Source organism: Pituophis catenifer, unplaced genomic scaffold (genome assembly GCF_029215685.1).
Source record: "Pituophis catenifer annectens isolate HBS135680 unplaced genomic scaffold, rPitCat1.0.hap2 SCAF_10, whole genome shotgun sequence".
Taxonomy (NCBI): domain Eukaryota; kingdom Metazoa; phylum Chordata; class Lepidosauria; order Squamata; family Colubridae; genus Pituophis; species Pituophis catenifer.
In genome coordinates, this window is record NW_027256890.1 from 20,591,713 (window position 1) to 20,607,521 (window position 15,809).

General features: G+C 45.6%; 1 protein-coding gene across 3 annotated transcripts in view; it reads left to right on the forward strand.

The window, feature by feature from the left end:
* Positions 1 to 15,809, forward strand: part of PACS1 (phosphofurin acidic cluster sorting protein 1) — a 57,116-nt gene that overhangs the window by 27,515 nt on the left and 13,792 nt on the right. For 2 of the 3 annotated variants that reach the window (XM_070950712.1, XM_070950714.1), the window contains exons 7-18: positions 495 to 575; positions 2,408 to 2,467; positions 3,983 to 4,143; positions 5,546 to 5,639; positions 7,011 to 7,091; positions 7,187 to 7,302; positions 8,788 to 8,926; positions 10,050 to 10,154; positions 11,002 to 11,108; positions 11,804 to 11,958; positions 12,960 to 13,070; positions 14,871 to 14,973. In XM_070950712.1, the coding sequence (XP_070806813.1) occupies positions 495 to 575; positions 2,408 to 2,467; positions 3,983 to 4,143; positions 5,546 to 5,639; positions 7,011 to 7,091; positions 7,187 to 7,302; positions 8,788 to 8,926; positions 10,050 to 10,154; positions 11,002 to 11,108; positions 11,804 to 11,958; positions 12,960 to 13,070; positions 14,871 to 14,973 (1,313 nt within the window). The remainder of the gene's footprint in view (positions 1 to 494; positions 576 to 2,407; positions 2,468 to 3,982; positions 4,144 to 5,545; positions 5,640 to 7,010; positions 7,092 to 7,186; positions 7,303 to 8,787; positions 8,927 to 10,049; positions 10,155 to 11,001; positions 11,109 to 11,803; positions 11,959 to 12,959; positions 13,071 to 14,870; positions 14,974 to 15,809) is intronic. The other variant, XM_070950713.1, reaches the window with a different exon arrangement.

The window sequence follows — 15,809 nt, forward strand, 5'->3', positions numbered from 1 at the left end:
TGCCGGGATGGAAACGTATAACCAAGGAGAGAAGCAACCTGGAACTTACTAAGGAGGAATTTCCTGATAATTAGAACAATTTAACCAGTGGAACAGCTTGCCACTGGAAGTTGTGGGTGCTTCCAACACTGGAGGTTTTCAAGAAGAGATTAGGCAGCCGTTTGTCCAGAATGGTGTAGGCTCTCCTGCTTGAAGCAGGGGGTGGGCTAAATGACCTCCAGGGTTCCTTCCAACTTTGTAATTCTTGTATTCTGTATTCTATTTTCAACCTTGGCTGTTCTCCTTGGGGTTGTTGGTCATTGCAGACCGGGTCTTATTTTCGGGGAAACACGGGTAGCAGTGAAAATTCTGATCCCAAGTGTAGTCGTAAGTCGAGGACGACCCGTCGGTATCTCACCTTCAGGGTTTGGCTTGATTTTTTTTTTTTAAACAAAAACTCTGGGTAAGGAGGCTGCTTGAATTCTGCAACGGCTTCTCCGTTTTCTTCCCGGCAGGATTTGTTCTACGAAGACGACGATCTTAGGAAGGTGAAAAAACCCAGACGGAAACTCACCTCCGCTTCTGCCATCACTCGGGTGAGTCATGTTGGACCTCATAGCAAGACTTATATACCGCTTCACAGCACTTTTACAGCCTCTCTAAGCGGTTTATAGAGTCAGCATATTTGCCCCCAACAAATCCGGATCCTCCTTTTACTGACCTTGGAAGGATGGAAGGCTGAGTCTACCTTGAACTAGTCAGGATCGAACTGCTGGCAGTCAGTAGAGCCTGCAATGCTGCATTCTAACCACTGGAAGGGAGGGAAGGAAGGAAGGAAGGAGGGAAGGAAGGAATAGAGCATGAGAGAGGATTGAAGGAAGGAAGGAATAGAGCATGAGGGAGGGAGGGAGGGAGGGAAGGAAGAGGGAGCATGAGGGAGGGAGGGAAGGAAGGAATAGAACGTGAGGGAGGGTTGAAGGAAGGAATAGAGCATGAGGGAGGGAAGGAAGGAGGGAAGGAAAGAAGGAATAGAGTGGGAGGGAGGGAGGAATAGAGCATGAGGGAGGGAAGGAAGGAGGGAAGGAACATGAGGGAGGGTTGAAGGAAGGAATAGAGCATGAGGGAGGGAAGGAAGGAGGGAAGGGAAGAAGGAATAGAGTGGGAGGGAGGAAGGAATAGAGCATGAGGGAGGATTGAAGGAAGGAAGGAATAGAGCATGAGGGAGGATTGAAGGAAGGAAGGAATAGAACATGAGGGAGGGAGGGAGGGAGGGAGGGAAGGAAGAGGGAGCATGAGGGAGGGAAGGAAGGAATAGAGCATGAGGGAGGGAAGGTTGAAGGAAGGAATAGAGCATGAGGGAGGGAAGGAAGGAGGGAAGGAAAGAAGGAATAGAGTGGGAGGGAGGGAGGAATAGAGCATGAGGGAGGGAAGGAAGGAGGGAAGGAACATGAGGGAGGGTTGAAGGAAGGAATAGAGCATGAGGGAGGGAAGGAAGGAGGGAAGGGAAGAAGGAATAGAGTGGGAGGGAAGGAAGGAATAGAGCATGAGGGAGGGAGGGTTGAAGGAAGGAATAGAGCATGAGGGAGGGAAGGAAGGAGGGAAGGGAAGAAGGAATAGAGTGGGAGGGAAGGAAGGAATAGAGCATGAGGGAGGGAAGGTTGAAGGAAGGAATAGAGCATGAGGGAGGGAAGGAAGGAGGGAAGGAAAGAAGGAATAGAGTGGGAGGGAGGGAGGAATAGAGCATGAGGGAGGGAAGGAAGGAGGGAAGGAACATGAGGGAGGGTTGAAGGAAGGAATAGAGCATGAGGGAGGGAAGGAAGGAGGGAAGGGAAGAAGGAATAGAGTGGGAGGGAGGAAGGAATAGAGCATGAGGGAGGATTGAAGGAAGGAATAGAGCATGAGGGAGGGAAGGAAGGAAGGAATAGAGCATGAGGGAGGATTGAAGGAAGGAAGGAAGGAATAGAGCATGAGGGAGGGAGGAAGGGAGGGAGCATGAGGGAGGGTTGAAGGAACCCTCAAGCCTTACTCTCGAGGAGACCTCCTCCTGAGGAGCCACTCCTGCCTGCGCGCCCGTGCATTGAGAAGAGGCTCCTCCTCTTCTTCCTCTTCACTTATTGGAGGTTCTGAAGGCCCTGGTTGAATCCCCGCCTCTGGCACCACATCTTCTCCAGCCTCCTCATTGTCTGACTCGAGCGCCAGCTGCACAGGCTGCTGGCGCAGCACCAAACCGGCCTCCTCGCTGTCGGAATCAGCTACTAGCTGCACAGGCCGCTGACGGGCCACAACATTGCTTTCCACCTGGCTCTTTGCGGGTGGGTGGGAGGGGGAAGCATGGGCTGTGTACGCATTGCCAAATTTTGGCTTCTCTCGGCCCGGGTCCCTCGCCCGGCTCTTTCTCTAACAGGCAACCCATCCCTCTTTTTCACAGCAGCCAAATATTAAGCAGAAGTTTGTGGCTTTGCTGAAAAGGTTCAAAGTCTCGGATGAGGTAAGCGGGGCCAGATTTTAGATTTCTATTTCACTCACTTGACTGTTAAAAAAAAGGAAAAAGGAAAAAAAAATCGGTGTTAAATGGGCTTTTGGGCTCTGGGGTGGGCGGAGCGGATTTCTTTGCAAATGTAGATTTCGTACGGAGGGTGGTGGCGAAAAAAAAACTCCACAAACGGACTCCTTAATATCGTCCTCTTCCTGCCGGGAAGGAGTGCCTGAGACTTAAGAGAGGAAGTTTGGGGGCTTTTATGTCCGTCTGCGAAAGCTAGAAGGGGGTTTAGTTGGCGGTAGCTTCGGGCTAGCTTTTGGTTAACCAATTACGGTTTTTTGGCACATGTGAGGCCAAACCCATAGAGGGCACCGGGAAATCCCACCGAGTCCCAATTCTTTATTTGCTGAGGGACAGAATCTTGCCAGACTAAAGCTATTGCCTTTTAACATAGTGTTTTCCAATCTTGGCAGCTTGATGGAAGGACTTCAACTCCCAGAATTCCCCTTCCTTCCTTCCTTCCTTCCTTCCTTCCTTCCTTCCTTCTTCCCTCCCTCCCTTTCCCTTTCCCTTCCCTTCTTTTCTCCTTCCTTCCTTCCTCCCCCCTCCCTCTTTCTTTTTCCCTTCCCTTTTTTCCTTCCTTCCTTCCTTCCCCTCCCTCCCTCCCTCTTTCTCTTTCCCTTCCCTTCTTTTCTCCTTCCTTCCTTCCTCCCGCCCTCCCTCTTTCTCTTCCCCTTCCCTTCTTTTCTTCCTTCTTTCCTTCTTTCTTCTTCCCTCCCTCCCTCTTTCTCTTTCCCTTCCCTACTTTTCTCCTTCCTCCCGCCCTCCCTCTTTCTCTTTCCCTTCCCTTCTTTTCTCCTTCCTTCCCCTCCCTCCCTCTTTCTTTTTCCCTTCCCTTCTTTTCTCCTTCCTCCCTCCCTCTTTCTCTTCCCTTTTTTTTCCCTTCCTTCCTTCCTCCCTCCCTCCCTCCCTCTTTCTCTTTCCCTTCCCTTCTTTTCTCCTTCCTTCCCCTCCCTCCCTCTTTCTTTTTCCCTTCCCTTCTTTTCTTCTTCCTCCCTCCCTCTTTCTCTTCCCTTTTTTTCCCTTCCTTCCTTCCTCCCTCCCTCCCTCTTTCTCTTTCCCTTCCCTTCTTTTCTCCTTCCTTCCCCTCCCTCCCTCTTTCTTTTTCCCTTCCCTTCTTTTCTCCTTCCTCCCTCCCTCTTTCTCTTCCCTTTTTTTCCCTTCCTTCCTTCCTCCCTCCCTCCCTCTTTCTCTTTTCCTTCCCTTCTTTTCTCCTTCCTTCCTTCCTCCCTCCCTCCCTCCCCAGCCACAATGATTTGCTTAACAATCCCCTCAAAAAAGTAAAAAACATTGGGTGCAACTCACTCAACATTGGCCTGGCTTAGTATCCTAAATTATGGTCCCTCGTAAACTAAGTTCCCCCGCCGAGTCCCCGTCCCCCCATGCGAAACGAAGGTATGAAAACATTTCCTCGGAGCGTTGAGCCCCCCCCCATCCTGACCGCGAACCCTTTTTCTCCACCAGGTGGGCTTCGGCTTAGAACACGTTTCTCGGGAGCAGATCCGGGAGGTGGAAGAAGACTTAGACGAGCTTTACGACAGCCTGGAGATGTACAATCCCAGCGACAGCGGTCCCGAGATGGAGGATACGGAGAGCATCCTCAGCACCCCCAAGCCCAAACTCAAGTAAGCGCAGCGGGGGAGTTCTGGGAAATCGAAGGGGGCCGAACGGAGGAAGCCATGACGTCTGCCCACCGTCTCAACCCTTTTCGGAAAATGTCCCAAGAAATGAAATTTGGAGGGTACATGCTCGGATTTTTATGAGCCGAGGTGGCGCAGTGGTTAGAGGGCAGTACTGCAGGCTACTTCTGCTGACTGCCGGCTGCCTGCAATTTTGGCAGTTCGAATCTTCACGAGGCTCAAGGTTGACTCAGCCTTCTGTCCTTTCAAGGTGGGTAAAATAAGGACCCAAATTGTTTGGGGCAAGAGGCTGACGTGTAAACCGCTTAGAGAGGGCTGTGAAGCACTGTAAAGCGGTATATAAGTGCTATTGCGAGAGAGAGAGAGAGAGAGAGAGAGAGAGATGATAGATAGATGATAGATAGATATAGATAGATAGATAGATAGATAGATAGATATAGATGATAGAGAGAGAGAGAGATAAAAGATAGATAGATATAGATGATAGATAGAGAAGATAGATAGATAGACAGACAGACAGACATAAACAGATTTAGATGAGAGAGAGATACTGAGATTGATAGGTAGCTAGTTAGCTAGGGAGGGAAAGATGATAGATCAATAGATAGATAGATAGATAAAGAGATAAGTTAGAGAGAGATTCTGATAGAGATTGATAGGTGGGTAGTTAGCTAGGGAGAGAGAGATGATTAGATAGATAGAAAGAGAGAGATCGATAGAGATAGATAGATAGATTGATAGATATAGATAGATAGATAGATAGATAGATAGATAGATAGATAGATAGATAGATAGATAGATATGATAGAGATGATAGACAGAGACAGACAGACAGATAGATAGATAGATTTTGATGAGAGAGAGAGAGCGATACTGAGATAGTTAGGTAGCTAGTTAGCTAGGGAGAGAGAGAGATGATAGATCAATTGGTAGATATGATAGATGATAGATAGATAGATAGATAGATAGATAGATAGATAGATAGATAGATAGATACATAGATAGATGAGCAGTAGTTAGAATGCAGTACTGCAGGCTACTTCTGCTGCCTGCAATTTGGCAGTTCGAATCTTCCCCAGGCTCAAGGTCGACTCAGCCTTCCGTCCTTCCGAGGTGGGTAAAATGAGGACCCAGATTGTTTGGAGGGCAAGAGGCTGACTCCGTAGACCGCTTAGAGAGGCCTGTGAAGCCCTGTGAAGCGGTATACAAGTCTAAGTGCTATGGCTATTTCCAGGGAGATTTCTAACCCTGTGGTCTTTCCGAAGTTTTCCTTAGTTGGGGGGGGGGAACCTTCTCCTGCTGCTCTTGGGAAAATTTGGGACCATCGTCCATTCATTCCTCTTGATTTGTGGCAGCCGCCTGACCCCGCTCTGCTCTTGTTTTCCAGGCCTTTCTTTGAAGGAATGTCCCAGTCCAGTTCTCAGACAGAAATTGGAAGCCTGAACAGCAAAGGAAGCCTCGGGAAGGACGCCACCAGCCCAGTAAGTCGACAGAAAACAACAACAACAGGAAAATATCCACCCGGACGTTAGAAATTATTGCAATTCCAGCAGGAAAATAAGATACGTTTTCCCTATCCTGACAAGGCAGCACTGTATAAGGTAGTCCTTGACTTACGAACATTCGTTTAGCGACCGTTCCAAGTTACAACAGCCACCGAAAAAAAATGGCGTACGACCGTCGGTCACACTTAGTGCCCACTGCAGAATCCCCGCGGGTCACGTGATCAAAATTCGGACGCTTGGCAAGTGGCTCATATTTACGATGGTTGCAGTGATCACGTGATTCCCCCTTTTGCGACTTTCTGACGACCGGAGTCAGTGATTCAGTTAACAACGGTGGCAAGGAAGGTCGTAAAACGGGGCAAAGCTCACTTAGCTATCTCACCCAGTAAGGGAAAATTTTGGGCTCAATACTGGTCATAAGTCAAGGATTACCTATACGCAGCAAACTGCTGTAGACATTAAGTCCTCAACTTACGGCGGTTCATTTAGCAACCATTCAAAGTTACAACAACACTGAAAAAAAGTGACGTATGACCATTTTTCACACTTACGACCATTGCAGCATTCCCATGGTCATGTGATCAAAATTCGGACGCTTGGCCACCGACTCATATTTATGACGGTCGCAGCATCCCGGGGGGTCACGTGATCCCCTTTTGCGACCTTCTGACCAGCCAAGTCAAGGGGGAAGGCCGATTCATTTAACAACCGGGTGACTGATTTATCAACTGCAGTGGTTCACTTAACCACTGAGGCAAAAAAAGGTCTTAAAAGTTGGCCAAACTCGCTTAACCAACTTCTCACGTAACACCAGAAATGTTGGGCTCAATTGTGGTCGTAAGTCAAGGACTTCCTGTATATCTTTCTTAAGTAGAGGGGCCTGCCTGCCTCAATGCAAATGTCAACTCGCAAAGCATCCCTGGCCTGCTCTCGAGTCGCCATAGGCAAGGGGGATGGGAAACCGATGAAGCAGCACGGCAGCCAAAAACAGAAGTACATTCCAGACATATCTCTCTCAAGGCTGTCTCCCAGGGTTACCCACAGCGGCCGAGGGAAGTGATCTCTACAATCTGAGAAATTACTCTGGTGGTGAATGTGATTGATGACACACCCTGGTGGGGGAGGAAACAGGGTCATGATTTGGGGCGTAAATTATGTGGGGTCAGAGCTGGCTTCACTTGGGAACCTGCTCACATGAAGCTCCTAATAAATAACTGGATTTCTTTGGAAACATCCGTCTGAACCCTGACAGCGAATATCTTGAATTGCCTTCTTCTGGATATGTGGTTTGTTTGTTTTTTATTTTTAAGATCCTTTTTTTTTTTTTCTCTTTCACATCCAATCCAGATCGAAGCCTCCTCCGGGGACAAACTCAAACCGAATCGGACCAAAATCATGGACGACAACATCAACGAAACAGACATTCTGGTAAGTGCTTAGGAAGTAGCGGATTCTCTTTGGGTTCCTTGGGGGCGGGGAGGAAATAAATCAGCACTGAACGTGTCTTTTCCCCGTTTGTCTAGGAAGGGAACGAGCAGGACACTTATGGGGACCTCTCCAACACCTTAATTATCCCCGAAAAAGTCAAGACGCCGATGAAAACGAGCAAGGGGGACCTTCAAAGCATGGCCTCGCCCAGGTTGGTTTCGTTGACTTCATTGATTGGCCCTTGGGCCATATCAAGAGGGCAGAGTTCCAGACACCAAATTATTACTCAAATCGGAGAAAAGCAATTTAAAATGGAGTTGGATGAAATACGACTTAAAATGAAAATTGGAATTAAATACAGTTTAAAATGAAAGAAAATACAATCATTTTAGATAGATAGATAGATAGATAGATAGATAGATAGATAGATAGATAGATAGATAGATGATAGATATTGTAGATAGATAGATAGATATTGTAGATAGAAAGGAGAGAGAGAGAGAAGGTGAAGAGAGATATAGATAGATAGATATTGTAGATAGAAGAGAGAGAGAGAGAGAAGGTGAAGAGAGAGATGATAGATAGATAGATAGATAGATAGATAGATAGATAGATAGATAGATAGATATTGTAGATAGAAAGGAGAGAGAGAGAGAAGGTGAAGAGAGATATAGATAGATAGATATTGTAGATAGAAGAGAGAGAGAGAGAGAAGGTGAAGAGAGAGATGATAGATAGATAGATAGATAGATAGATAGATAGATAGATAGATAGATAGATAGATAGATATTGGTTCTTTGGTTATTCGGGTTTTCTCCCGCGTAAAATTGGAGGTTTCTTGGCAACGTTTCGACGAAGTCTCATTCGTCATCTTCAGGCTGGTGTCTTCGGCTTCGTGCTTCTAGGAGCAATAGATAGATATTGTAGATAGACAGAAGATAGAGAGAGAGAGAGAAGGTGAAGAGAGAGATGATAGATGATAGATAGATAGATGATAGATAGATATTGTAGATAGACAAGAGAGAGAGAGAGAGAAGGTGAAGAGATAGATAGATAGATAGATAGATAGATAGATAGATAGATAGATGATAGATAGATATTGTAGATAGACAGGAGAGAGAAAAGGTGAAGAGAGAGAGAGAGAGAGAGAGAAGGTGAAGAGAGATATAGATAGATAGATAGATAGATAGATAGATAGATAGATAGATGATAGATAGATATTGTAGATAGACAGAGAGAGAGAGAGAGAGAGAGAGAGAGAAGGTGAAGAGATAGATAGATAGATAGATAGATAGATAGATAGATAGATAGATAGATAGATAGATAGATGATAGATAGATATTGTAGATAGACAGGAGAGAGAAAAGGTGAAGAGAGAGAGAGAGAGATATTGTAGATAGACAGAAGATAGAGAGAGACATACAAGCACCCAAATTTTGATCATGTGACTGGGGAAGCTGCGACAGTCCTGAATATGAGGACCGGTTATAAGTCCCTTGTTTTCCAGTGCCGATGTAACTTCAAAGTGTCGCTAAACAAATGATTGTAAGTCAAGGACTACCCCTTTTTGGCTCCTGTTGTCAAGAAGAAGCAACCTCAGACTTCCCCTCCAGTTGTGGCGTCACTTGGATTATCCTCCCTGAGTTTTTACAGCGCTACGTTTATTAACTAACGTGTTTCTTCTTATCGGTGACAGCAAAATGGACAGCACCGTGCACACCCCTCGTCAGAAACGCAGCACCCCGCTCAAGGAACGTCAGCTTTCCAAGCCGCTGAGCGAAAGGACCAACAGCTCCGACAGCGAAAGGTCCCCGGATTTATGTCACAGTACACAGGTGAGCTACGACTACGATGCCACTTACCAGTTCAGGACCCCCTTCAGCGGATTTGGGGAGAAAGGATGAGGGTGGCAGGAACAGAATTAACTTCCTCTCTTGAAGCAGCTTTCAGTTGGAGTAAGGATGGGGTGGGGAATCTGCTCTGCTGCGCTGTACACCCCTGGTTTCATATTAGAATGAGGAAATGTTCTTCCGGATCTGATGAGTGGGTCTGGAATTGGGTAGTGCCTTGCCTTTCATGGAGTTGAGTTGGCTTAGCTTGCCTTGCCTTGAGTTGACTTGAGTTGAGTTGGCTTAGCTTGCCTTGCCTTGAGTTGATGTTGAGTTGAGTTGGCTTAACTTGCCTTGCATTGAGCTTAGTTGACTTGTTGAGTTGACTTGTTGAGTTGAGTTGAATTGAGTTGCCTTTTGTTGAGTTGAGGTGCATTGAATTGAGGTGGCTTAACTTGCCTTGTATTGAGCTGAGTTGACATGTTAAGTTGAGTTGCCTTGCCTTTCATCGAATTGAGTTGAGTTGGTTTAACTTGCCTTGCATTGAGTTGAGTTGAGTTGAGTTGAGTTGAGTTAAGTTGCCTTGCCTTTCGTTGAATTGAGTTGAGTTGGCTTAACTTGTCTTGCTTTGAGCTGAGTTGATAAGTTGACTTGACTTGACTTGCTGAGTTGGGTTGTATTGAATTGGGGTGGCTTAACTTGCCTTGCATTGAGTTGAGTTGAGTTGAGTTGAGTTGCGTTGCGTTGCCTTGCCTTTCGTTGAATTGAGTTGAGTTGGCTTAACTTACCTTCCATTCAGCTGAGTTGACTTGTTGAGTTGAATTGAGTTGCATTGCCTTTCATTGAGTTGAGTTGAATTGAGTTGGCTAAACTTGCCTTGTATTGAGGTGACTTGTTGAGTAGAATGTTAGAGAGCATCCTCTGGATCAGCTTTTCGTGACTGGCTAAGCTTCCGAAGCATTCAAACAGAAAGTTACAACAATCTTCAGGGTTCCCATTTGATGAAGATTTCGTTTGATGAAGATTTCGTGAAAATCTTACACGAAAGTCACAGTTAGTACTCCTAGTTGTCTGGACTACCCCAAAGGGCTGGCAGCCCTTCAAAACCTGCCTCCTTTTCTCCACCCAGATTCCTCGCAAGGTCGTTTACGACCAGCTGAATCATATCCTCGTGTCGGATGCCGCACTGCCCGAAAACGTGATCCTGGTGAACGCTGTAGACTGGCAAGGCCAGGTAAGTCACCGATTCTCTTTACGGCAACTCAGCCGGCAAAAGGTGACGGTGATTTGAGAAATTATTATTTCATGACTTTTGCCGAAACCCAATTTCTGCTTCTCAAACATGAAGACCTGGAAGGACATTAGTGTGTGCAGGCAGTGTGTGCCTGCACACAGATGTTACCTAACTGGGTTACAAAAGCTCTGCGAGAAAACTACAAAGTCCGAGAGCACCAAGGACCCTTCATTTCAACCCCGAGCTGCCAATATTCTCTTTTATTGTGTCCCTTGTCCTCCTCCATCTTCCCTGACACTTCACATCGCCCAGTTTCGGGTCAGCATTCGGAGCTCAAGACCCCATACAGGACCCTGGTATTCAGGGAGCTGGTTGAATTCTTATATTACAAACCATTCTAAAAATACGAGTTCCCGGTATATTAGTAAAGAAAGAAGCAGACATTCTGCGAGCTCCGGAACTTAAAATTTTAAAATTTTATTCTACTAAGCTTTCGTCAGCCATCTGCTGACATCGTCAGAGTATTAAACTACCATTACAGATATCTCTGCCTTATAAATATAATATATATATAATATATATTATATATATAAGGTGCAGGGCAGGATGTCCTTGACTCTCTTAGAAAGGAATGTTACTATGACTACATATCACCCTGGCTCCATAGAATTCCCCCTCCCAGTTTCCCACAGTAGGAAATGTGGCGGGGCTGAAGAGGCAACGAAAAAGATGGCTTCCAGGCCTGACATGTTGATTAATCCTCGGGAAGAGGTTTTGCACAGCAGCTGTATTGGCCACAAGCCACGTCCTGCCTCCAGCCTGACTGCATCTTTGTTTTTGTTTCTAGTACGTCGCCGATCTCCTCCAAGATCAGAAGAAACCCGTGGTCTGCACCTGCTCCACCGTCGAAGTGCAAGCCGTCCTCTCTGCCCTCCTCACCCGGATCCAGAGATAGTGAGTTCACCGAAAGTCCCGTCGGTCACTTTGGCCTCCCTCACGACTGGCAGTTTTTAGAAGGAAGGTTGATAGGTTATAAAATCCTGGTCCTGATAGGAGGTTCTCTCTGTTACAAAGAGAGGCTGGACTACAGATTTCCCCCATCAATCGGTCCATCCATCCATCTATCTATCATTCTATCATTCTATTATCTATCTATCTATCTATCTATCTATCTATCTATCTATCATTCTATTATCTATCTATCCCATCCATCCATCTATCATTCTATTATCTATCTATCTATCCCATTCATCCATCCATCTATCTATCTATCTATCTATCTATCTATCTATCTATCTATCTATCTATCTATCTATCTACCTACCTACCTACCTATCATTCTATTATCTATCTATCTATCTATCTATCCCATCCATCCATCCATCCATCCATCCATCCATCCATCCATCCATCCATCCATCTATCTATCTATCTATCTATCTATCTATCCCATCCATCCATCTATCATTCTATTATCTATCTATCTATCTATCTATCCCATTCATTCATCCATCTATCTATCTATCTATCTACCTATCTATCTATCTATCTATCTATCTATCTATCTATCTATCTATCTATCATTCTATTATCTATCTATCTATCCCATCCATCCATCCATCCATCCATTTTTCTTTCTCTCTCTACAGCTGCAATTGCAATTCCTCCATGCCGCGTCCCGTGAAGGTGGTGTCCGTCGGGGGCCAAAGCTACCTGAGTGCCATTTTGAGGTTTTTTGTGAAGCAGCTGGCCAACAAGACGTCGGACTGGCTCAACCACATGAGATTCCTCATCATCCCTCTAGGTAACAGAATTACAGCCTGATTGCTAAAATCACGGTCGGAGATTTATTGTCAGCGTTTCAACGCTGGCATAGAGAGCAGAGGAGAGCGAGAGATAAACTCTGAAACTTTTGCCTGCTAAATCCCTTTGAAGTCGGGTTGTCGTGGAAATGAGGGGAGGGGGCACATTCCTGGGAAATGACGAGAAAAAGAAGTCTGAAGAATGACTTGGAAGACAGCCAATGAGAAGCAGAGATTTGGGGATCGGAAAGGGAGGGATTGGGAGGCAAAAGGTCAGTCTTGTCCGCGTGGAGTCATGATCCGGTGGCTGTGCTCAATTAAAGAAAGATTTCCTTAAAGATTGGCAGTTTGGAAATTCATTTAATTTTGAGATAGCATCGCAGTCTGACATTTATTTATTATTTATTTATTTTATTTTGTCGCATTTCTATGCCGCCCCACTCCCAAGGGACTCTGGGCGGCTCAGGTGGATTATAAAAAGAGTCTCTCTAAACCGCGTCTTGGATCTGTCCTATAGATCCAAGGCTCTACATTTAGGCAAGAAAAAACAAATGCACAGGTACAGTACACCTCGTTCAATAGTAGTAACTGTGAGAGGGATCTTGGGAGTCTTAGTGGACAACCACTTAAATATGAGCCAGCCGTGTGCGGCAGCAGCCAAAAAAAGCCAGCACAGTTCTAGGCTGCATCAACAGAGGGATAGAATCAAGATCACGTGAAGTGTTAATCCCGCTTTATAAGGCCTTGGTAAGGCCACACTTATGGAATACGGCATCCAGTTTTGGTCGCCACGATGTAAAAAAGATGTGTTTGCAAACTGGCCACTCGGTCTGTTTCAGCCTTCAGCCTAGATCGAGAAATGTTTTTTTTTTTTTAATCAAAACATTTTGCACTTGCATTTTTTTTGCAAAACACGCATTTGTATTTGCAACTCGCATTTCCGCTTTTTCTCCATCTCTGCCTGCCTTTTTTGTTGATAAACTTCCTTGTGTTCCTCCACCAGGATCTCACCCGGTCGCGAAATACATGGGCTCCGTCGACAGCCGATACAGCAATATGTTTTTAGACACCTCGTGGCGTGACCTCTTCAGCAAACCTGAACCACCTGCGATAGGTAAGAAGAAGCTCTTTCCCGAAATCTCTTTTTCATCCCTTTTGCTCCAGTCTCTCTCCACCTGGATTCTTGTTCCGGGGACATTTGAGTCAAATTTAGCATAGGAGGCTCCAAAAATGATTTGGTTATCTCCCTCCTGTCCTAGTTAATGTTGTTTTTGGGACTCCCAAGGCAAGGACGTAAGATCATTTAGCCCAGGGGTGTCAAACTCGCAACGTCACGTGACATATTGCGACCTTTTCCCCCCTTCGCTAAACAGGGCGTGGGCGTGTCCAGCGCGTGACGCATCCAGCCCGTGAGCCGCGAGTTTGACAGTCCTGATTTAGCCAATTGTAGGAAATGACTAGGCTGAAGCTGTGGAGAGGCCTCAAGTGTCTCATCAGCCTCGAATCCCTTCGTGCCCATAAGAGATCGAAGTCCAGCTCACCTTGAATTCTTATCTCCCGTCAATTTGCTTTGACCGATGAGTAGTTCAGATTCTTGTGGAGAGCTTTAGCCCATAGTGAATCTATACATAGGTAGTCCTCGACTTACCGGACATGTTGCGATTCGCTTAACAATTGCAGTGATTCCCTTAACAACTGGGGCAACTGAAGTATCGGGCTCAATTGTCATAAGTCGAGAACTTCCCGTACTGTGGGAACCATTAGGGGAGACGCTGTCTTCACCCTCTTTTTCTCACACATACTATGCAGGCTGAGTTGTCTCTTACGTTTCTTTTCTTTTTTAAAGTTTTTTTTAAATTTTTAACTTAAATATTCCATCTTCCATTAAACTGTGCCATCTGGGTACAAATATCTCTGTGCCATAACAATCAAAATTTACAACAGTATTCATTACATTGATATTGATTCTCTAATCTTCAATAATAATAATGAGCATAATACATCTATTTATTTCTCCCTCTTAACATATCTTCTAATAACATAATAATATTAAATATAATAATCTTAATAGTCATATTAGTAAGTTAATAAGTAACCCATTCCTCGATCTATATACAAATTTACATATCTCCTATTTCATTATATATCAGGTATACAGTATTTTACTTTCTAACCAACTATGCATGTATTTAATAAACCTATATTACATTCACAAGTTCAACATACATTGAATATACATATACATTGATATATACATTTCCAGACATTCGTTATCCCTTGTTTTTGGCATTCTTCCTCTTATTAACTTGATTTTGACGTAAATGTTAGAAACCAGAGACGTTCAGCAATGTCCATTGTTTTACTTTTAAAACTAATAAAATATTTAATTAAAAAAAAAAGTCAAATCAGTAAGAGTCATATTGTTTACTTCTCTCTCTTCACGTCTTTTCTATATTTCACTGATCTCCAATTGTTTCTATTTTTATTCTCCAACCATTCATAAAATAACCCCCATGTCCAAAAAGCCCTACTAAGCAGGTAATATACAAAAGTGTAAAGGCTATTGCTTAAAAGCATTGTAAGCCGCCCTGAGTCTCCGGAGAAGGGCGGCATATAAATCAAACTAATAAATAAATAAATAAAATAAAGGTCGTATAATATCCAGTTTGTTCTTTCTCCTTTATAGCAAGCGTCACTCTATTCATTTCTGCACATTCCGATATTTTCCTAATATTAGACAGCAAAATAGTCTAATATCTTACTTTTATGAGATTTCCCCCTCCTTCCTGGAGAATCCCCCCTCCTCACTACCTCCCGTCCCATCATCCTTGGCCGCAACCTGGAAGGGAAATAGAGGCTCCAGGTTTCCTTTTCAACCCACCTGACCCGTTTTGGGGTTTTTTTTCCCCCCCAGAACCCCTGGATGTGGTGGGCCGGATCACCCAGTATGTGAACGGAGCCAATGTCACTCACCAGCTGCCCGTGGCGGAGGCCATGCTGACCTGCAAACACAAGTTGTAAGTTCTGGCACGACGCCACTTTCAATAAGCTGAAGAAATAAAAAGAAAGGCGAGCGAAGGTAGCCGGTGGGATGAACAGGGATCCTGTTTTGCCAAAGAGCTTCTCGGTCTGTCAATCAGATCGTTACACGCCCCCCCCCCCCCATGACCCGGCGGTTCTCTTGAGATCACTCGCTGCAACTCCTTGGGCACTAAGCAGAGGGTGGTCTCCTAAGCTCACGAGCCACGTATTAAACCCGGCTTGTGAATGCCAGGTGTAGACCGGTGATGGGTGATGCAGAGGGGAAGGATAATTGAGCAAAAGCTAAGCTCAGGTTTCCTGCTGTTTAGGTGCAAGCAGGTAATTCAGATCCATTCTTTCTCCCTCCCTCCCTCCCTCCCATCATCCATCCTTCCTCCTCCCTTCCTTCCTTCCTCCCTCCCTCCCTCCTTCCTTCCTCCTTCCCTCCTTCCCATCACCTTTCTTCCTTCCCTCCTTCCTTCCTCCCTCCCTCCCTCTCCCTCCCATCACCTTTCCTCCTTCCCACCCTCCCATCATCCATCCTTCCTCCCTCCCATCATTCCTCCTTCCTTCCTCCTTCCTCCCTCCCTCCCTCCCTCCCATCATCCTCCCTCCCTCCCATCACCTTTCCTCCTTCCCTCCCTCCCATCATCCTTCCTTCCTCCCTCCCTCCCTTCCTCCCATCACCTTTCCTCCCTCCCTCCCTCCCTCCCATCATCCTTCTTTCCTTCCTCCCTCCCTCCCTTCCTCCCATCACCTTTCCTCCTTCCCTCTCTCCTATCATCCATCCTTCCTTCCTCCCTCCCTCCCAACACCTTTCCTCCTTCCTTCC